Genomic DNA, 19,355 nt, shown 5'->3' on the forward strand with positions numbered 1-19,355 from the left:
GCCCACACACGAGTGACGGGCGGCGCATCTTCTCCTTGCTGCACCAGCGTGAGCCCTGGGGTGCTGCTATCCGCTGCTGGCACCACCGCACCGCGTTCCACCAGCTTTTGCACCCACAGTGCTGCCCTTTGCTCGCGCTGCTGCTGGTCGCTGGTCACCCGCCCCGCCAGCATGTGGGCGCGGTTCTGGATGTTGCGGGGCACTGTCTTTGTCAGCAGCGCCAGCAGCAGCTCGTGCAGCGTCAGCTGCGCCCTGCGCTCCAGGTCGGTGTACTTGATGAGGCCAAAATTGCGCTCCCCGAGGTTGTTTGTGTTGCACTGCAGGTCCAGCACGTCCAGCCGCCCCCACCACGCCCACTTCTCGGCGCACGGCACCCAGCTGCTGTGCATGCGCTGCGCCACCGGGAGGTGCTGCTGGCTGTTGCTCAAGATGAAGAAGGCCAGCTGCAGGGCGCAGGGCAGTGGCGCATGCAAGTAGTGCGTGGGCGAGCAGTTGTAGATTGCTGGCCATGCGCTGCGTTGCTGCCCACCTCTTGTTTGAACGGCGCTTGGTCTTGCATGTGGGCTAGGCGAGCCAGCGCCAGCATGATGCGGTGCCGCTCAGCCTTAGGCACACCCGCGTCGCCGCTGCTGAGGAAGCGTTCCCAATCTTGCAGGAAGTGGAAGTAGCAGAGCAGGTATCCTTCGGCATGCCCGGTGGACACCAGCTGGTCCACCGCTGCAATCTCCGTCTTCGACTTGTCGATCATGATGGACTTGTACTTGAAGGTGCCATCCCCTGCCGCCTGTGCCTGCTCATTGGTGGTTTGGGAGGCGGGGGTGACAGCATGAGGCAGCAGCAGGGCAGGCAGCGGGGCTGGCAGCGGACTGGTGCCTGCCCAGCGCATCCCTCTATCCTCTGGCACTCACCCCTTCCATCGATGTGCGCAGGAAGTGCTCCACCACCTCCGCCGTATCCGAGCTGCACACCATGAAGCTGACCGGCACCCCGCGCCCGCTCTCATCTTGCACCTGCAAGTACCAGGATCAGGTGAGGGTGCTACAGCCCTGGTGCGCGCCGGTGTGGCTGCATACACAACCCAGCCTGGCTGCTAGGCTGCTAGGCTGCAGGCTCACCACCAACGCGTAGAGTGGGTAGCCGTATTTGTTGACGCCAAACGTGGCGTCCATGAACACCAGCCGCCGCCCAAACTGGTCCAGCATGCGCGCCTGGAAGGACACTTGCATCACAATCACCAGCGGCTGCTCCCCGCTGCGCCTGCCAGCCTGTTTGTAGGGCTGGTAGAACAGCACAGAGCCCTCCCTTCTCAGCTCATCAATCAGAGCCGCCATCGCCTGCACGTCGCTGGTGAGGCCCAAGCCTTCAGCACGCCGCAGCTTCTTTATCAGCACATAGATCTGCCGCGGGATGATGCTAACACGGGCGCTGCTGAAGTGCTGCAGCCCAGTAGTCCCGCCCCCGAGGCCCAGCGGGTCGGCCGGATCATGCACCATGTTGTTCAGCCGTGTGCAGATGGACGTGGGCGTGGCGCCACTCTCGATCATCACGGTGGCCATCGCCTCCAGGCGGGGGTGCATGCGGAGCTGGGCCTGGCTGTCGGCGCTGGTGGGGTCATGGAACTGGTGGGGCGCTGTTTGCCACACGCTCACCACCTCGCTGCCAGCCGGATGCCGCAACTCCAGCGTGTACGGGCAGCTGCACTTGGATGCATGGGAGCAGACATACTTGAGCGTCCACTTGCCCGCCGCTTTCTTCTGCAGGCCGCTCCGGATGGTGCCAACATCATCAGCCGTTGCCGTTGACACACCAGCACCGGGCTGCCCAGCAACTTCGAGGGCTGCATCCAGGTATGGAAAGTGGCGGTATGTTTGGGCTGGGGCATGGCGGGGAGAGCAAGAGACACTGGTACAGCTTGTTGTCCTCCGGCCCCCACAGCCCTGGACAAGGAGGCGCACCTGGAACTGCATAGTGTAGAGCCCGCACCTCAGCATCAGCAAGCCCTTGCACAGGACGCGTGCCGAGGAACACCTCTTCCAGCAGCGCCGAGTCGGGCTTCACTAGGCGCAGATCCACAGGTGCGGCCTGGTTGAGCTGGTGATCAGACAGCCAGTCATACACCTCTTTCAGGGGCAGGCCGGTAACAAGCTCCACCGCCTCTGACAGCTGCAGCGTCTTCCCATCAGCTGGCTGCCCCATTGCATGCAGGTAGGCGCCTTTGAAGTTGTGACGGATCTTCTGGCCCTCCAGCTCGCACGTCCACCCATCGCCGCTCTGGGTAGCAGGTGAGGGGGCAGCAGCTGGTTGGCATGACGCAGCAGGAGCTGGTGCGCAGGAGGGGATGCCAGCTGCATTGCTGGCCAAGGCGTAGGGGCAATGGCTGAGCGCAGCAGCGCGCATGAGCCTACCTTTGCAACGATTGTGCCCAGTGCAGGCCTGTGTGTGCCCAGCACCACCTGGATCCGCTGACCTAGTCCAGCTGGCGGGACGCGCTCCTTGTGGTGCACGAGCGGCAGCTCCAGGTACGTCTCAGCTATGGCTTTGTCGCGTTGTCCTTCGCGTGGGTGCTCCCAATGCACATGCCACCGCGGTGTGCCATCGTCACAAGGCTCCCCACGCCTGCTGATTGTGCCGTAACCACGTGAGGTCCGATGGGTCATGTCGTAGACAGAGGCGCCTACGCGATAACCGCCCTGTTGCACTGCAGACAGAACAGAAGGCGTGGGACAAATGTGAGTGGGGAGGGCTGTCGTATGGGAACCAGACGAGGGCGGGGCAGCGGCTCGCACGTGAAGCCAAGCCGGGGGCTGCGCCCTGCTCCTGTGCAACCCGGCTATTCAGGGAAAGCTGCCTGCCTGCAGTGGAGTGAAGCAGAAGAAGACTGATGGGTGGAGCTGGGCTGCAGCAGCAACATGCAGCAACGGCGCCGGCACCGGCAGCTGCTCACGTTGCCTAAGTGCTGGACCGGGGAGGGCGGTGGCCGGCCCTGTCGGTGACAAGAGTGCTAAATGATTTGTGAGCATGATTGTAACCACTAGCTTGAGGAGAGCATTCTGAAGAGGGGGTAGTCAAGAGTCTGTGGGCGCCAGCTGCAGGGCGCCATTCAAAAATGCCAAGCTGCAGGGAGGCGTTTCCCGGTCCGCCCGCGCGTCCAAACCTTTTCTAACACTATTTCAATGCGATCAAGGCACGTGGCCCGCGAGTGAAGTTGGTTTTCAGGCGGTTTTGCGCCCACTGACAGGTGGTGGGAGCTCGCTGCACACTTGTAGGGCGTGTTGGCCCGCTTTTCAAGAGCCCAATGAGTGTACAAAAATGGGTGAATCGAGCGGCTGGCGGGCATGCACGCATGAGGGCGTCCAGGCCCTAAGGTGGGCAAGGGTGCACGTGGCAGAGGTGCTGAAATAAGCGCACAGCTGGCACAGGCGCGCGCCATGGGGGGACTGCCCACCCTTTGCCTGGTCTTTGCGTGCAAGGCATAGGATCGTAGCACTATGCGCCGATGGCATGCCGACACGCCTGCCTAATGGTTTCTGCCGCTGGCTGCCACCTTCTGTTGCAGCCAGCGACGATGCACGCAAGCCCCACGTGCCCAGAATTGATCCGTCAGGCGCCGTCTCGATTGCGGGGCCACCGCCATCACCAGCGGCGGCACGCAGGCGGCGGCGGCAGCGCTCAGGCGGCGGCAGACCCGACCAGCGGCAGCGGAGGCACGGTCCTCTTCCTGAGCCCCGTGTGGCCGGAGCGCACATCCAGCGCCGCGGGCGTGCGCACCAGCGACCTGCTGGAGGCCTTTTGCCGGCGCGGCTGGCGGGCGGCATACGCCTCATCCTCCACGCCCAACGAGCACACGGCAGCGCTGCAGGCGGCGGGGGTGGCCGCCTTCCAGTGCCAGCCCAACCGTGAGAGCCAGCTGGCAGACATTCTGGCAGCAGTGCAGCCCACGGCAGTGGTGTTTGACCGCTTCTACTCCGAGGAGGCGTACTCGTTCCGAACACGTGAGCTGGCGCCAGGGGCGATGCGGCTGTTAGACATGCAGGATTTCCATGCGCTGCGCGGCGGCCGGCAGCGGCTGGCAGAGGCGGGGGCGGCGATGGAGGCGGTGCAGGCGTGTCGGCCCGATGCCGTGGCCCCAGACTGCCTGCGCGAGCTGGCCGCCATCCACCGGTGCGTTTGTTTGCCCATGCTGATGCATGTGTGCTTGGTGGTTGGTTCCCTGCACACCGCACCGCACAGGGGGAAGCTTGCACTCACAGTGTTCATGTTTGGCCCGCACTGTTCTCGCCTGCGCAGGTCTGACCTGGTGCTGGTGTGCTCGCCTGTCGAGCTCCAGCTGCTCATCGGCCACTACGGCGTTCCCGCCAGCAAGGTCGTTCTGGCGCCTTTCTTCGCGCCGCCCTCGCCTCACACTTCGGTGGCCGGAGCAGCCGGCCCCGACCAGGCATGCCCCAGCCACGCAGAGCGCAAGCACTTTCTCATGATCGGCAACTGGCGGCACCCTCCCAACCTGGACTCTGCTCGCTGGGCATGCTCTGAAATCTGGCCGGCGCTGCGGGCAGCACTGCCATCGGAGCACCGCGATGCGCAGCTGCACATGTATGGATCCTATGCAGCAGGGGCCGCACAGCAGCTGCACCGTCCGGTGAGTGCCAGTGTGTGTTGTGTGTGTGGGGTGCTGTGTGCATGCATCGCATGCATCGCTGCACCCAAAGTTATCAATGCTGCTGCTGCTGCCGCAGAAGGAGGGCGTCCACATGAAGGGGTTTGCCCCCAGCCTGGACATCATGCTCAGGTACCGTGTACTGCTGGCGCCACTACGGTACGGAGCAGGGCTCAAGGGCAAGGTGGGTGGCACCCGCGGTGCGCTCGTTCAGGGATTTCCGCAGCTTGGTGGTGCCGTGCAGGATCCCCGCCTGCATGAACAACCCTGCCATGGCCACCCACTCCCTGCCCGGCCTGGCCGCAGGTGGTGGACAGCTGGTGGCATGGCCTGCCCGTCGCCACAACCCCCATTGGCGCCGAAGGCATGACAGGCGCAGCTGCAGCACCGGCTGTCGCAGCAGCTGAAGAAGTAGTAGTGCCTGATGAAGCAGCCGAGGGCTATGTCTGGCAGCTGGGAGGCGACGGCTGCGGAGAGGCGGCAGCAGCGGCCGGCCGGGAGGGGGAGTGGGGTGGCCTGTGCGGCGCCACCTCAGCTGGCGGCATTGCCACAGCAGCAGCGCTGCTGTATTCAGACCAGCGCCTGTGGCAGGTATGCCAGCAGCGTGGTTTCGAGCTGCTGCAGATGCTGTACGATAGAGATCGCAATTTGGGGCGGGTGTTGGAGGCGGTTGCAGCGACGGCGGAGCAGCTGGAGGTCTTGCGGCAGCAGGACTTTGTCGGTCAGATGTTGTGGCAGCAACAGCTGCGAGCCACCGACTACTTCAGCAGATGGATAGAGCTCAAGGAGCACGTCAAGGAGCACCTCAAGGACGGCTCTCCCCCTGTAAAATAGAGTGCAAGGAGCAGCTGGGCGGCCCTTGCCAGGGCCGCCCATTGTCAGGTGGTGCCTGCCCCTGGCCCGCCGCCGGTAGCCGCGGCGGCAGCTGGTGCAGGCACGTCCTCCCCAACGGCCACTCATCATGGTGGTCACATAACACGATTGGCAGCAACAAGATCCTTAGACATAATTGCATTGCAGCTCTTGCTTCCGCGCCCGGCCGGTACGGCTGGAAGAATCATGACGATATCCCCGTCTGGAGCAGCCCGTTTGCCTGTTCAGCCTCTTTGCATCCATCGCGCAAGTCAGGGGAGGCAGCATGACGGACGTAGAAGGAGGTCAAGTGGACCTGGCCCAAGCCATGACAGGTAGCGGGCTTGCAGGTTTCCAGTTGCTGCCATTCACGGCTCTGTTCTAGGGGCGCCGGGATTGGGCGTCGCCTCGCCAGCGCCTGCAGCGTGTGTACAAATTGATCTCTTCCGCCTCTCGAGAGATCGTTGCGGGACACTACAGCGTGTTTGCTGGCCTCACACACCTTTCTTGAAAGCCTCTGAGGCCGCAGTGTGCGGGCCGACATCAGGGGCTGACCACCGTGGGTCGGCCGGTGGCTGCCGCCCACCGGTACCTTGCGGCCCCCAAGCCGAGAACAGTTTTTGTGGCTGTGAGACTTCAGAGTTCGTGACGCGTGTGATGGCTGCCCGCAGACACTCACCTCGCCCCCCGCCGCTGCTTGCTGTGCTCGCATGCGTGCCCGGTGCAGAGGGCGGCACTGCCAGGGTCGCCGAGACGCTCAAGGGGCTGCCCATCGCACTGTTTGGCCGCTCCACCTGCCCCTACTGCATCGAGGCGCAGAGCACGCTGGAGTCTGCTGCGGCCGGCCTGGCGAACAGCCCCGTCAGCGTCGTGTGGTACGACAAGCTGCCTCAGGGCGGCGCCGCTTGGGATGCGCTCAAGGCGGAGACGGGGCAGAAGACGGTACCATATGTGTTTGTGAACGGCGAGTTCCTGGGTGGCTGCGACGACATCAAGAGGCTGGAGGTGAGGGGCTGATGATCATCGCCGCCCTGCTGCTATCACAGCCCAGTGGCAGGGTAGCTTGGCAACATGGTGCTGCCGAGCCCCCACCCTCCCACCTGATCCACACTCCCACCCGCACCACCTGCAGACCACCGGCGCCCTCGCCAGCAAGGTGCATGCGGCGGCCGCCGCCCATGGCCTGCCCAGCGCCGCCCCGCCGCCGCGCAAGAAGGACGGCGCGCCCACCGTTGACTCCGCCAACCCCGACAGCCCGGCACACAGCACCGGAGAGGATGCGCACCACCACGCGGCCATCATGCCCGACGAGACTTTCCAGGATGCCGCGCTGAAGCCGGCCCTGGGCGATGGCACGCCCCCAGCCTACCCCTGTGCCTTTTGGTTCCCAGAGGTGGTGGACTCAAACGTCATCCGCCTCACCGCGGCGCAGGTGTGCGTGGTTCTGTGCGTTTGTGTGGCCTGGGGGAGCGCATGAGCAGCAGCAGGAGCTGCCCCGCTGCCCGCCGCATGCCAGCATGCCGCTCCTTGGCTCCCACGCGCGGCTGCTGCCCTCAGGTGGTCGCCGTCTGCGTCATTTGCATCATCTGGAGGACCCACACCTGGGCGCACTATGCAATGCTGGGCCTAGCGCTGGATGGCCTGGCGCGCGTGCTGTTTGGCGCGGGGCCCTCGCCGCTGGCGCAGCTGGCGCGCTGCGCCGCCGCCCCCTTCAAGCCCAAGTTCCGCCCCGGCGTGCCCAAGCAGTTTGCCGCCGCCTGCGGCACGTTCATGGTGAGCTGCAGGGAGGGCGTGCGACCTCTGCTGCTCCTCTGGCCCACACATGCGCCCTGAGCTCGCTCCCTGGCCTGGCCGCGCCGCGCCTGCCCTGTGCCCCAACCCCTGCACGCAGGCCACGGTGGCCACCGTGCTGTTCTTCACGGGCGGGTACGACCCCGAGGAGATCATCGCCTCGTGCTTCCTGGGCGTGTATGCGGCGCTGGCCTTCCTGGAATGCTCCATCGACTTCTGCATGGGCTGCGTCATGTTTGGCTGGGCCGTCAAGTTCGGCTTGCTGCCGCGCGAGGTGAGGTTAAATAACATTCTCTTTATGATTCTCTTTGAAACAATCTGTGGGCTGGTGCTGTGGTTGCCTGCCCTGCTGCCACCCGACCCGATGCCGGTCTCCCCATCTCCCCTCCTCCGCCCCTGCCCAGGTGTACACTATTGGCATCACCACCAAGCCAGAGGCGGAGTACACGTATGAGGAGGCGGTGAAGCGGGTGGAGCTGCCAGAGCCGCAGGCGGTGGGTTGGGGAGGGGGCAGGGCGCTCGCCAGGCTGCAGAGCCGAGCAGCCAGCTGCATGCCTGAAGTCCTGCTCCCGTGTTTTATGGGCAGACTCCTGCTCTGCGCTGCCGCCCACCGCGCGCACCTGTGGGCCGCAAAGGGGCGTGGCGCTGAGCAGACTGGGCAGGCTGCTGCGTGCCCACTTCAACCGCCTCCCTAGCCTTCCCCTGGGTTGCCGCCCACCTCCCCCTCAGCAGCACCGACTGGGCTACCCTGGCAAGCCCAGCTCTGCCATTGACGTCAAGTACAAGCAGAAGCTGAACGATCACGACAGGCAGAGCTGGAACGTGATCAAGGCAAGCGCATCGCGTGCCACCGCCAACGCGTGGTGCTGCGCACCAGCGCACCAGTTCCTGCCACCCATCCCCTTCCTGTGGCTCTTTCAGTCAAGCCACCGCGCTTCCCTCCCCTGCCCCTGCATCCCGCCTGCCGCCCCTGCAGCACGTCAAGGCGATGCACTTCACAATCGTGCTGGGCTTGGCGGGGCTGGCCGTGCTGTGGCGCGCCGCCGCGCTGCCGTCCATCGGCGGCGCCGCGGGCCTCTCCATCCCCAACGCCACCGGAGACGTGCTCACCATCTTCACGGTGGTGCTGTACGGCGTCGTGGGCCTGCTGTGAGTGGCGCTGCGGCGATGGGTATACGCGCATGCCATGCGCTGGCTTGGTGGGCAGCTGCCCGGCAGCTGCCGCTGTGCCGCTCGTGAGCATCCAGCAAACACTCCCTCCCTGATGGGCGACCCTGCCTAAACGCCCCGCCCCCAACCTCCTTTGCCCTCCTTCGCCCCATCCCTGTGCCCACCTCTGGCTTGCCCTGGCCTGGCTTCCCCCCTCCTGCTCCTGCAGGTACGCCGCCAAGGCGCTCAAGTTCCCTCGCAAGGTGGCCAAAGAGTGGATGTGCCCGCTGCGCTGCAACACCTTTGTCATCCCGCCGGCCTCCCTCGTGCTCATCGCCTTTGCCACCGCGGGCCGCTTCGACGGCGCCACCACGCTGGCCAAGGTGTTGTTCTGGATTGGGGCGCCCGCCACGCTGGCGCTGGCGCTCTACCTGGCGGCCGCCCGCTGGATCACCGAGCCCCGCTCCTCCGAGCACATCAACCCGGCCTGGCTGCTGCCGCCCACCGCCTGCTTTGTGTGCGCCCTGGTGGCGCCTTTCCTGGATCCTCGCTACACGGAAGCTGCCTACCTCTGGTTTGCCGCCGCCGTGGCCCTGGCCCTGCCCACCTACGTCATCACCTTCCAGCGCGCGGTGCTGTTCCAAGAGCCCGACGACCGCAACCGCCCCCTCAAGTGGACCTGGGTCAGCGCCTGGGCCGTGGCCTGCGCCGCGCAGGTGGTGCTGGCGGCCGCCACTGGGCCTACGGGTGAGCGGCGGCGGCGCACGGGGCTGTGCTGCACAGGCAGGGGCAGGGGCGGGCCGCGCAGGCAATGGAAGTTTGCGGGCCGGCGCTGCAGCAGCTGCCCTGCTGCGCGGCCACCCCGTCCGCATGCTGTCGCTGCTGCAGTTCTCTTTGGCCCGTGCCTCGCATGCTTGCCCCACCTCGCCCCCTGCATGCACGTCACACCCCGCCCCCCGCAGGCCCCGTGGCGCTGGGCAGCTCAGTGATGCCGTTTGACTTTGTCTCCCGCCTGCTCTACCTGGCTGCCCTGGCGCTGGCCCTGGTGCTGGCGGCCCTCTACCTCACCGGCCACACCAGCCGCCTGCGCTTCGACGCCTCCTCCTGGGCCCTGGCCTTCCCGCTGGAGGCACTGGCCATTGCCACCCTGCTCTACGCGGCCGCTGTGCCGGGCTCCCTCACCACAGGCATGGCCTACGCCGGGCTGGCGGTGGCGTCGGTGGCCACCCTGGTGCTGGCGCTGCACACGGTGCAGTCGCTGCTCATGGGGGGCATCTTTGTGATGGTGAGCGGGAGGGGGCAGGCTGGGGCGGGGTGCCGCGTGTGGCCAGCCTGCCCTTGCTGCTGCCGGCACCCTCTGCCCACCGCCATTCCCACACCGCCAGGGCACCCTCCCAGAACCAGCCAACCACCCCACCAATTGCCGCCCCTCTGCCCCGCAGGATCCCAAGTACGGCCCTCTGTCCCAGCAGATCCTCACACACGAGGCCTTCCGCTCCGCCGGAGAGCGCCTCAAGGTGGCGGCGGCGGCGCTGGAGCCGTCCCCCAAAACGGGCGCGGTCGGCGGCCCCGCCCTGGCCGCCTTTGCACTGCAGTTCAGGCGCTACCGCCTGGCCCCACCCCGGCAATGCGCACAGGGGGAAAACCGTCTTCTTCAGGCAAGCAGGTGCCGGGGAGCAGGGCCCGGCGCTGCCAGAGGGGCCGGCGCCAACCTTCCTGTACTGAGCGCTTGGTGGCAGGAGGTTGTCTCCCACAGCCTTGGTCCTGCCACGTCATCCGCCGCACCCCCCGTTGCCCCGCCTGCTGCTACCCTGTAGGGAGTTTGAGACCTACGTGCCTGGCCTGTGCTCCCGCCAGCACAAGGAGCATGTGCGGGATGAGGGAGTGATGGAGCGCTGGGCGGCGCTGCTGGAGGCGGCCGAGGCGGGCGCCCAGGGCGGCGACACGGGCGCCAAGGAGGCGGCCCAGGCGCTGGGCGCGCTGCGCGCCGAGATCCCCGCCTTTGTGGACCAGTTTGAGGAGCACCTGCAGGGAGAGGAGGCGCACCTGCAGGTGGGAGGGCGGGGCGGGGCAGGGCAGAAGGCGGTGCATCGCATGGGGGTTAAAGGCAATGCCTGCGCCGTCCCTATGCACATGCCTCGTCATACCCATGCTGACACGCACGCTTCTTCCACCGCACACACGCCACGTCCGTGTCGAGTGCAGCGTGCCGGGCGCAAGCAGATGAACATTGACCTGCAGAAGGCCATGCTGAGGCGCATCTGGGAGGCCACGCCGGTGCGGCACTGCCGCGTGCCGCTGGGTCTGCCTGCCGCCGCCCTGCACCCCGCCCTGTCTGGCCCTGCTGCTGCTGGCGATCCCTCTGCTGCCTCCTGCTGCTGTGCAGCCCGAGGTGTGGTCCGAGTTCCTGCCTTTCGTGGTTGCCAACCTGCCCATGCACGGCCAGCGCGTCAAGGTGAGGCGCCGTCCTTGGCTGCTGGCTGCCCAGGCCTGGCTGCAGCAGCGCCATGCCCTGCGCCCCATCACCCGCGCCCCTTCACCCGCGCCCCTTCACGCCATCCCCCACATCACACACCTCCGGCGCCGCCGCGCCCTGCCCTCCGCAGTTTGTGCGCTGCTGGGCCACCTGGGCGCTGCCCGAGCGCGCCCAGCTGATCGGCCGCTACATTGCCCTGGGCGTGGAGGCGCCTGTCTGGGAGCGCCTGGTCCAGCAGGTGAGCACCGCAAACAGACATACCCCTCGTGCAATGTGCTGGACCGCGCTGCTGAGGCGTGGAGGCACTGAATGGAAGCGATTCCGCAGCGGGGAGGAGGCCAGCACCTGGGGGAGGCCAGCAGGCACCGCCCGGGGCACAACTGACGCAGCCTCCCACCGCTTGCCGTCCCAGGTGCCGGAGATCATCCCACGTGGTGCCCCCGGCTGGACCAAGTACGGCTAGGTGCCACCCCATGAAGACACACCTCCTGCCCGCATGCGGGGCAATGATGGTGCCAGAGGCGACACCGCGACCTCCCGGTGCAGCGCTGCAAAGCGTTGCAGTCGCCTGCTGAGTGGGCTCACACCTCCAGCAAGCATCAACATCCACCCATCTGTTTGTCATGCACAGCAGTCAACACAGAATGCGACTTTTGCTTCGCTATCCCCCTGCCTTTGCCCCTTTTATCCCCCGGCCTTGCCCCACTATACCCCCTGCCGATTACAGGATGATGCTTCATTTATTGATTACCGCCTTTCCTGGTTCATTTCTGCTCGCTACAGCGAAAACAAAGCAGACCCTTCTGAAGAACATGCGCGTGATTTGTGTCTTGGTCATGAAAGCCTTTCTGTCCCCCTATGCCACGTCACTCCCTGCTGTCGTGCGAAAGCCCGCTTTTACAGACTGCCCCTCTAACCAGATGTTTACATGCCTGCTGCTCACAACATCAGCAGCCGCACATCCTCGTCGTAAAAGCTCAGTATGTGCTGGTAGCAGTGGGCATGCTCGTTGGAATAGAACTCCATCTGGTTGCAGGGGTCGGAGGCGGGCAGCTCGTGCAGCGGCCGGCGGCCCCTGGCCTTGCCGGCCCTGCCGCCGCCGCCCTTGTCTTTCCTGCCCTTGCCCTTGCTGCTGCTGCTGCCCTGCTGGCATTTGTTGTTGATGTTGATGGTCGCCATCTCTTCACCCGGCGGTGGCAGGTGCACAGCACCCGGCCGTGCATTCAGCTGCTTCAGAAGCTCGGCAAAGTCTTCAGTAAACGACTCCACCCGCCCAATAAAGTCCACTGCCGGCTGCCCTGCCTCCGTCACCATGCAGGGCGCCTGGGGCATGGCGTGCAGGTACTGGTGCACAGATGTTGCCAGCGGGTCGCAGCAGGAGGAGCCGTTTTGGGCGTGCACCTCGCAAATGTCGCCCTGCATGGCGGGGAGTTCAGAGGAGGGGCAAGCATTGGGCTGGGCACCTGCTCATCTTCAGACACCATCTGAAAGCAGGAATCAAGATGGGCTGGCAGGCAGGCAGCTCCCCATCCGCACAGCCCAACAACAATGCCAGCACACCGGAGGCAAGCGTGCGTTGCGGCGCTGCCCACCAGCACATATGGGTCTCGGCAGTAGTCGTCCCAGGCGGGCGTGCACGACGGCTGCATGAAATGGGCCAGGTAGCGGAACTGGCTCAGGCTGCGCACCAGCACGTTCCTGCCAAAGGAGAAGACGAAATAGTCGTCCCACACACGCATGAGGTGCTCCACTTGCGTGGCCTGCAGGCAGGGGCAACAGGGAGGGGAACAGCAGGCCATCATGGGCTGGCTGGCTGGTTGGTTGGATGGATGGGCCGGCGAGCGCATCCCATCTGCGCGCCAGGCATGCTGCGTACGTGCCCGCATGTGTGTGAAGCAGCCCGCCAACAGCATCCACAGGGTGCAGCGCTGTCGTGGCGTGAGCCCACACACCACCCACGTTTCCAAAGTTGAGGGTGCGCAGGCAGCGCCACTCAAAGGGCCCGTCGTTTGGTCCCATCACTGCACAGTCCTTGAAGTAGGTGACCAGCGTGGACCCCGCCGCCTTGACATTCTTCACAAAAATGACCTGCAGCACAGCAAGGCATGCGACTTGCTGCCTTGGGTAAGGTACACGATGGCTGCACCTGATGCCTGAGGCTGGTGAGATCACCTTGAGGGCATCATTCCACATGATGGCGCACAGCCGGCCAGGCGGCGGCGGTCGCTTGCCCGCCAGCCGCTGCTGCCGCCAGTCGCCTGGGTAGTAGAGGGCAGAGGCCATGTTGGGGTCGGGGTTGTCGATCCCCGTGAACAGCGCCGACAGCTGCGCCAGGCCCACCACAGGCCCGTGCTTGGTCACGCGCCCGTGCAGGCTCAGCTGCGTGTAGGCATCAAGGCGGGCAGGTGTGCGGTGCGGCCAGAAAGAGTGGCCAAGATACCACACCGCCGCCGCCAGCAGAAAGAGGGAGCCGGAAGGCAGCAAGGGCCGACGCTTGCGGTGCACACGGGACGCCATGCCTCAGCGTCCTGTCATGCGGCGGCGGCCCTGGCTGGCAGAGGAACCCTGCACCGGGATGTGGGGCAAAGGCTGTGGCATCTGTTGGGTGACTGCCGCAGACCATCCATGGCACAGGTAGCTGTAGCCTGCTGCTGCTGCTGCTGCATGCACATGGCAGGGCAGGGCAGGCAGGACGGTCACACGTGTGAAGGGCGGCGCAAGGCGGGCGGTTGCGGCACTTCGCCTGAGAGCAGCGGCGCTGAGCTTCCGTCAATGATCTATCGCTGGGGATGCACCAACTGATGCACAGGCAGCGAAATGTGGTTGTGCAGTTGTTGCAGTGTTTGAAGGCAAGAAACGAGGGCACGCCAAACGGGCCAATGGCAATCCGTAGAGAGCATCCAAGCATTGATCACCCATCGGGGAGTCTTAGAACTCAATCCCGAGCGCTACACCTCCTTGTACCTCGGCGATCGTACCGCTTGTGACGACAAGCTGCATTTTCTGAGCTGAAATGCCTGGAGAGGGAGCTGGCAGATGAATCTAAACAGAAAATGGCAATTAACTGGCATCAAACAGCTCGAGCAGGTTGCACCAGGTTGGGGCAGTGGGACCTCGAGCCATCCATCTTCCTGTGTGCGTCAACCTCAGCATCAACTGCATGCCGTGATTACATGGCATTCCTGAGAGCACCAGCAACATACGAGCTCCTAAAAATGGATTGCAATTATGTGCACCAGCTGGCTAGGGTCCAGGAAGTGTGCTCAGCGGCACCCCACAGCGGCACATGCTTCAGTAGCCGTCTGCCGTGGCCGTCAAGCTGCTCAGTAGTCTGCGGCGGGGCTGTCGAACTCCTCAAAGTCCCCCTCATCCGACTCATCGTCATACTGCGGCATGAGGTCCTCAAACATCTCCGGGGCCCATCCGCCCATGACATCCTCCTGCAGAGCAAGACACCCAACCCAGGCAGGTAATGAGCTAGGCAGCATTTCATGCAAACTGCTGCCACACATGCACGCTAGCAGGTTGATCAAGGCGGTCAGGCAGGAATCCACGGCAGGCTGGAGAAAGCAGGCAGTGGGCATGCTTGCCTCCCCGCCCCAACACAACAGCGCACCTGCGGGTCGTTGGGCCCAAACGAGTCGTCATCCTGCCTCAGCTCCTGGCTTGAGTCCCAGTTGCCGCCCAGCGCCTGCACCCCCTCGCCGCCTGCCTGCAACCCTGCCAGCCAGTGCACATCGTATGCCTGCAGACAGCAAATCAGGCGGCAAGCTGTCATCACCAGCATTGCAGTCAGCGCCAGCCTGGGGACAGCAGGGCATAGCGGCTGCTTGGCTGCATAAGCCTGTGCAGCAGCTTGAAGATGCCGCCAAGCAGCACGTCTGGCTAACCCTCGCCCTCCCAGCCACACACACACACACACACACACCGTCTCAAACTCGGTCTCGTCGATGGTCCCCATCTTGCGCGCCTCCTCCAGCGCCGCAAGGTATGCGCGCAGGCGCTCCTGCTCCAGCACGCTGAGCGCGGGGATGCCGTTGATGCGCGCCTGCACCGCGTGCTCCCAGTCTGGCATGCTCTGCACCGTGTCCACAGTCACCACATCGTCCCTGCGGAGCAGAGTAGCTTGGAGCGTTGTGTGGGTGTTGGTGGTGGTGGTGCCACGACCAGGTGGTGCGCACCCTAGGCCCCAGTGGCGGCAGCAGCAGCAGCAGCAGCAGCGGCAGCGGCAGTGGCATCCCACGCCCAGCGAGGCAGGCTGTTAGCTGGCTGCCACTGCGGGCTGGCAGCCGCACCTGATGCGCAGGCGCAGGTCGCGGGGCGGCGTGTCTGGCGGCGCGAGGCGGTGCACCTCGCACAGCTGCAGGCTGGCGGCCTTGCCGTCCAGCACGTAAATGTTGTCAAAGCTGAGCTCCAGCTCGCCCTCAGGGTCGTCTGCCACCACGGGCACCAGATAGACACGCCACACCTGGGAGGGTGGCACACGTGGAGGGTGCTTGGTGGGTGGAGTGGGCAAGCAGGCGGGGGCAAGGCATGTCAGGCTTGCTACAAAGGAGCCAGAACGCATGACAATGCCCCAGCTTGTTGCATGTTGCATTGTGCGTAACAAGCTGAGGTGCCCACTGAAGGACAGGCAGCCCAGTGCCTGCACATCCCTGCCGTCACATCTGCCCGCCAGCGCCACCGCGCCGCCAGGCTGCCCGCTCACCCACACTCTGCCGGGCTTCTCCGCGATGGCATCCCCGGGGTACTCGCTGTACCAGGGCACCTCGTGGTATGCCTGCGGCTGCCCGCCAATCCCCTCAGCGCCCTCCACTCTGCGGTAGCTGGGCTCGGCGCCGTCGTCGTCGTCGCCCTCGACGTCTGGCGCCACGTAAGCGTCCCGCAGGTCCAGCTTGCCCTCAGGTGTCTGCGCTATCAGGAACTCGGCGCCCTCCAGCTGGAAGGAGCGGTAGCCTTGCCGGTCCGGGACAAGTGCACCCGCCTGCTGTGGTGCCTCGGCCTCTGCCGCCGCTCGTGGCGGCAGCGGTCGGCGGCGGCGGCTGCTGCTGCTGCTGCCTTTTGCCCGGCTGGCGCTGCTGTTGTAAGCTTGCTGCCGTTGCGCTGCTGCTAGCCTGGGCACGCCTCCCCGGCGCAAACCTGGTGCCGGGCAGCATGCTGTGCTGCACCGGCAGCTGCAGGCTTCCCGCCCGCTGCTCAATCTGGTGGCCTGCACGACTGCTGCTGCCGCCGCCGACATGGCGCCGCCAAAATAGGCCGGGCGGTGAAAGGGGGGTGCTTGCACGTTTGTTTCGCTGCCTAGACCGATCTATGCTGTAGCGTTGTAGAGTTCTGAAGGAATTATAAGCATCAACAAACATGCATGCACAGGTGGCTGAGCACGACAGCCTGGCGGGCACTCCACACTCCACCACATACGAGGTCCCTCTTCTCGCCATCGCACGAGATCCGAGTAGTGCCATACCACACCGACACTTCCCCTGAGTTGCACCAGGTTCCAGCCCCTCCCCACCTCCACCATGTCGGCCCGGGCAACTCTCGCTCCCCAGCTGCAGGCGGGGAGGCAGCAGCGTGCAGAGGCTGGATGCCGGCGCAGAGCGCGTGTGGCGGCGGCAGTGCACTGCAGCGCCCAGCAGCAGCGGCAGCAGCAGGGGGCGCCAGCGGGTGTGGGGCCGGCAGGCGCCGGGTTTGGTGCGCTGGCGGCTGCCCTCCTCCTCGTGGCTCAGCCAGCCTCGGCCGAGTTGAATAAGTAGTAAGTACTGAAGCTGGGACGCCATGCTGATTGCTTGCCATCAACAGCCCTCTCTCCTTGCTGCGGCAGCCTGCTCAGGACGGGGTGAACTCCCCCTGCCTTCCTCCACTGTGTGGCCATGCAGCGAGTTTGGCGTGACGGGCGAGTTCAACGTCGGCACCGGTACGTACAGATAGTGCCTGCTGGTCATTGGGTGAAGCCCACCCTTTCCTGAAGGCGATCACCATCAGCCCACGTGACACCCCACCCCTCTGGTTCCCTGTGTCTGCATGTGTGCAGCTCGCCAGTACGGCGAGGCAGACGTCAAGGGCCAGGACTTCAGCAACCAGGACCTGCAGCGCAGCAACTTCACCGCCGCCGACTGCCGCGACGCCAACTTCCAGAACAGCAAGCTGCAGGCCGCATACTTCATGAAGTCGGTCCTGGCTCGGGCCAACCTGGAGAACGCCGACCTCTCAGACGCGCTCATGGACCGCGCTGTGATCGTGGATGCCAACCTGAGGGGCGCGGTGCTGCAGCGCGCCATCCTCACCCGCTCCGACCTGGACCGCTCAGACATCTACGGCGCCGACTTCACAAATGCGCTGGTGGGCTGCATGGTCGCCTGCGGGGGCGCGCATGGCGGGAGCAGGCACGGCCTGGCGTGCATGTGTCCATGCCAGCCGGCCACCCACCCACTCGCCCACCCTGCCGCTTCTCACTCGTGATGCAGGTCGACAAGACGCAGCAGATGGCGCTCTGCAAATACGCGGATGGTGCGCAGAGCTGCTGGCAGCCGCTGGCAGCCGCTGGGGCCCCTGCTTCCCTCCCTGTCGCCAGCCTGGCTGCCTGGCCTTCAACGCATGTGTTCCTGCCGCGCAGGCGTCAACCCCATGACCGGCGTGTCCACCCGCAAGTCGCTCAACTGCGGCTCATCGCGCCGCTTCAAGGCGTCGTCGCCCTCCAACCCCGACGGCCCGCAGGTGGGTCGGTGGCTGTTGTGGAGGAGGGAGGTGGGCATTCCAGAAGCAGATCGCTCGGTGGGCGCGGTATGATCTCTGGCTGGCCCTTCTCGTGCAGGTGCCCGAGGCAGAGAAGGAGGCCTTCAACAAGAGCGTGCCACTCTACCGCCAGTGAATGCCTGTGCTGGCATCAGCTTGAGAAGACCTTGTATGAGGAGAGGCCGTGAACCGCCGGCCAATGAAACCACAATGCATCCCTCGCCCACGTGACTGCAACCTGCCAGCAGCGCAGGATCGTTTTTTCGATAAACCTTGATATCTGTTGCCTTGCTCTCAGTTCTGAGGCCCGCTTCGCCCCCTCTGAGTGCCATTCTTTCCGGTCCCTATCATACCTGGGTTCTCACTTTTTTGTAGTCGCAGGTGTTGCACGCCAGCTCTGGTTTGCCCAACGATGCAAACAACACGATGCATCCCGCAAAGCAGATGACAATGACGAGTGAGAGGCAATGGTGCACTTGGGAGGCGCTGTCTGATGTCAAAGCAGATGATGCACAGGGCTGGTGCCAGGTACAGCATCCTAGCCACCAGCAGCTGCTCCACAGCACCGTGCATGTGGTCATGATTGCGGGGCCAGGCTGCAGCCGCTCACAGCTGGCCGGGAGGCTGGCCCCTAGGCCCGCGGTCCTCTGCAGTCTCGCTGCAGCCAGCAAGCAGGGGGCAGCCCTGTCAGCACTAATGCGACTGCCCTTTCTATCAGCCGAGCGGGGCAGCGGTCATGCCCCCTCATCTGCGCCCTCCTGTTCTGCTCGTGGCCTGCCTCACCTAGCGGGGAAGCCGACCTCTGGGGTGCGGGTCTCTCCGGTGCCTGCAGTCCGCATCTTCTCCTGCACACACCCCAGCAGGGCCAGGGGCGGCGTGCCACAGAGGGCCCACATTCTTGAGCAGGTTGGAGCTATCGCAGATTTGTCGCATGAAGCTGACCGTGCCATTCCAGCACTCATCCAGGGACCATGCCCAACCCCGCCGCACCTGCGCCACCTCTGTCAGGTTGCGGGCGCGCTCGGTGAGCGGCTCCATGCCGCTCTTGTGCGTGTCGCTGTCAATGTTGGTGCCCACGCCCTCCCCGCTCCCGGCATGCTTGTTCTGTGCAGCCAGCCAGAGAGGAACACCGTGAGCCCATCTCAGCCAGCGCGCATGCTGCGGGTCTGGCCAGCAAGACCCTGCCTCTCCGCCAGCTCTCCACCATCACTACACCCTTACCACTCACCACTGCGCGGTTGAAGCGGTCGGCGATCTCGGCGGGCACCTTGACCGTCACTTGGCCGCCACGGGCTGCATGTGGCACAGGGATAGGGTTAGAGTCAATCAACAAGCGCCCCCGCACCGCCCTCGGCGCCAACCATTTACCACGGATCTGGCTGGGCGGCAGCCCATACTCGGCGCCCTCTGCCTGGCCTGGCACCGGCTTGGCGCTCTGCACGCAGGGCAGATGAGCGGCCAGCCACCGCTCCACAGGTCGGGGGGGCGGCAGCGCTAGCACACACAAGACTGTTGGACTCGCCAGCTGCCAAGCAGTCTTGCGATGCCGCTGCTTTGCCTCTGCCTCAGCAGCAGCCAGGGGACGTCCAAGGCAGAGTTTTTCTCACCGATCCTCCCGAGTAGCCGCTAGTCATGGTGTGTGGCGAGGAAGACTGGTTGGGCAGCAGAAGGAGTGCCGAAGGAGTGCCGGAGGATTGAGAG

General features: G+C 65.1%; 6 protein-coding genes across 6 annotated transcripts in view; 3 read left to right on the plus strand and 3 right to left on the minus strand.

Moving 5' to 3' along the window:
- Positions 1–3,020, minus strand: part of CHLNCDRAFT_58222 (hypothetical protein) — a gene marked incomplete at its 5' end in the record, with an annotated part of 10,880 nt that extends 7,860 nt beyond the window's left edge. Inside the window, 7 exons of the mRNA XM_005846345.1 lie at positions 92–443; positions 530–790; positions 909–1,010; positions 1,116–1,837; positions 1,956–2,271; positions 2,406–2,698; positions 2,945–3,020. Coding sequence (XP_005846407.1) covers positions 92–443; positions 530–790; positions 909–1,010; positions 1,116–1,837; positions 1,956–2,271; positions 2,406–2,698; positions 2,945–3,020 — 2,122 coding nt within the window. The remainder of the gene's footprint in view (positions 1–91; positions 444–529; positions 791–908; positions 1,011–1,115; positions 1,838–1,955; positions 2,272–2,405; positions 2,699–2,944) is intronic.
- A 689-nt stretch (positions 3,021–3,709) lies between these two features.
- CHLNCDRAFT_9200 (hypothetical protein) lies at positions 3,710–5,440 on the plus strand (the record flags this gene model as incomplete). The annotated part of the gene is made up of 5 exons (XM_005846165.1): positions 3,710–4,161; positions 4,288–4,636; positions 4,734–4,838; positions 4,961–5,047; positions 5,162–5,440. Coding segments are annotated over 5 exons (1,272 nt in total), but the record flags the coding sequence as incomplete, so codon positions are not given.
- Positions 5,441–6,163: 723 nt separating this feature from the next.
- Positions 6,164–6,523, plus strand: CHLNCDRAFT_24776 (hypothetical protein; the record flags this gene model as incomplete). Its single annotated transcript, XM_005846166.1, has 1 exon — positions 6,164–6,523. The coding sequence occupies one exon, from the start codon at positions 6,164–6,166 to the stop codon at positions 6,521–6,523; it is 360 nt and encodes a 119-aa protein (XP_005846228.1).
- Positions 6,524–11,861: 5,338 nt separating this feature from the next.
- On the minus strand, positions 11,862–13,439 carry CHLNCDRAFT_135501 (hypothetical protein; the record flags this gene model as incomplete). The annotated part of the gene is made up of 4 exons (XM_005846346.1): positions 11,862–12,338; positions 12,515–12,682; positions 12,882–13,010; positions 13,095–13,439. The coding sequence occupies 4 exons, from the start codon at positions 13,437–13,439 to the stop codon at positions 11,862–11,864; spliced, it is 1,119 nt and encodes a 372-aa protein (XP_005846408.1).
- Positions 13,440–14,245: 806 nt separating this feature from the next.
- Positions 14,246–16,161, minus strand: CHLNCDRAFT_135502 (hypothetical protein; the record flags this gene model as incomplete). Its single annotated transcript, XM_005846347.1, has 6 exons — positions 14,246–14,362; positions 14,539–14,667; positions 14,851–15,031; positions 15,218–15,390; positions 15,631–15,924; positions 16,138–16,161. The coding sequence occupies 6 exons, from the start codon at positions 16,159–16,161 to the stop codon at positions 14,246–14,248; spliced, it is 918 nt and encodes a 305-aa protein (XP_005846409.1).
- Positions 16,162–16,372: 211 nt separating this feature from the next.
- CHLNCDRAFT_31689 (hypothetical protein) lies at positions 16,373–18,084 on the plus strand. Its single transcript, XM_005846167.1, has 6 exons — positions 16,373–16,674; positions 16,799–16,836; positions 16,954–17,261; positions 17,387–17,429; positions 17,536–17,636; positions 17,734–18,084. The coding sequence occupies exons 1-6, from the start codon at positions 16,442–16,444 to the stop codon at positions 17,788–17,790; spliced, it is 780 nt and encodes a 259-aa protein (XP_005846229.1). The 5' UTR covers positions 16,373–16,441; the 3' UTR covers positions 17,791–18,084.
- Positions 18,085–19,355: the final 1,271 nt, after the last annotated feature.

The sequence above is a fragment of the Chlorella variabilis genome (genome assembly GCF_000147415.1).
Source record: "Chlorella variabilis unplaced genomic scaffold CHLNCscaffold_14, whole genome shotgun sequence".
NCBI classification, from domain to species: Eukaryota; Viridiplantae; Chlorophyta; class Trebouxiophyceae; order Chlorellales; family Chlorellaceae; genus Chlorella; species Chlorella variabilis.

What these genes read in the sequence shown, in the direction of transcription:
- CHLNCDRAFT_31689 (XM_005846167.1), top strand. Translation starts at nt 16,442, where the DNA reads ATGTCGGCCCGGGCAACTCTCGCTCCCCAGCTGCAGGCGGGGAGGCAG. An exon ending in TCGGCCGAGTTGAATAAGTA is followed by an intron (nt 16,675 to 16,798) that starts GTAAGTACTGAA and finishes GTGGCCATGCAG; the next exon opens with CGAGTTTGGCGTGACGGGCG. An exon ending in GCTCTGCAAATACGCGGATG is followed by an intron (nt 17,430 to 17,535) that starts GTGCGCAGAGCT and finishes CCTGCCGCGCAG; the next exon opens with GCGTCAACCCCATGACCGGC.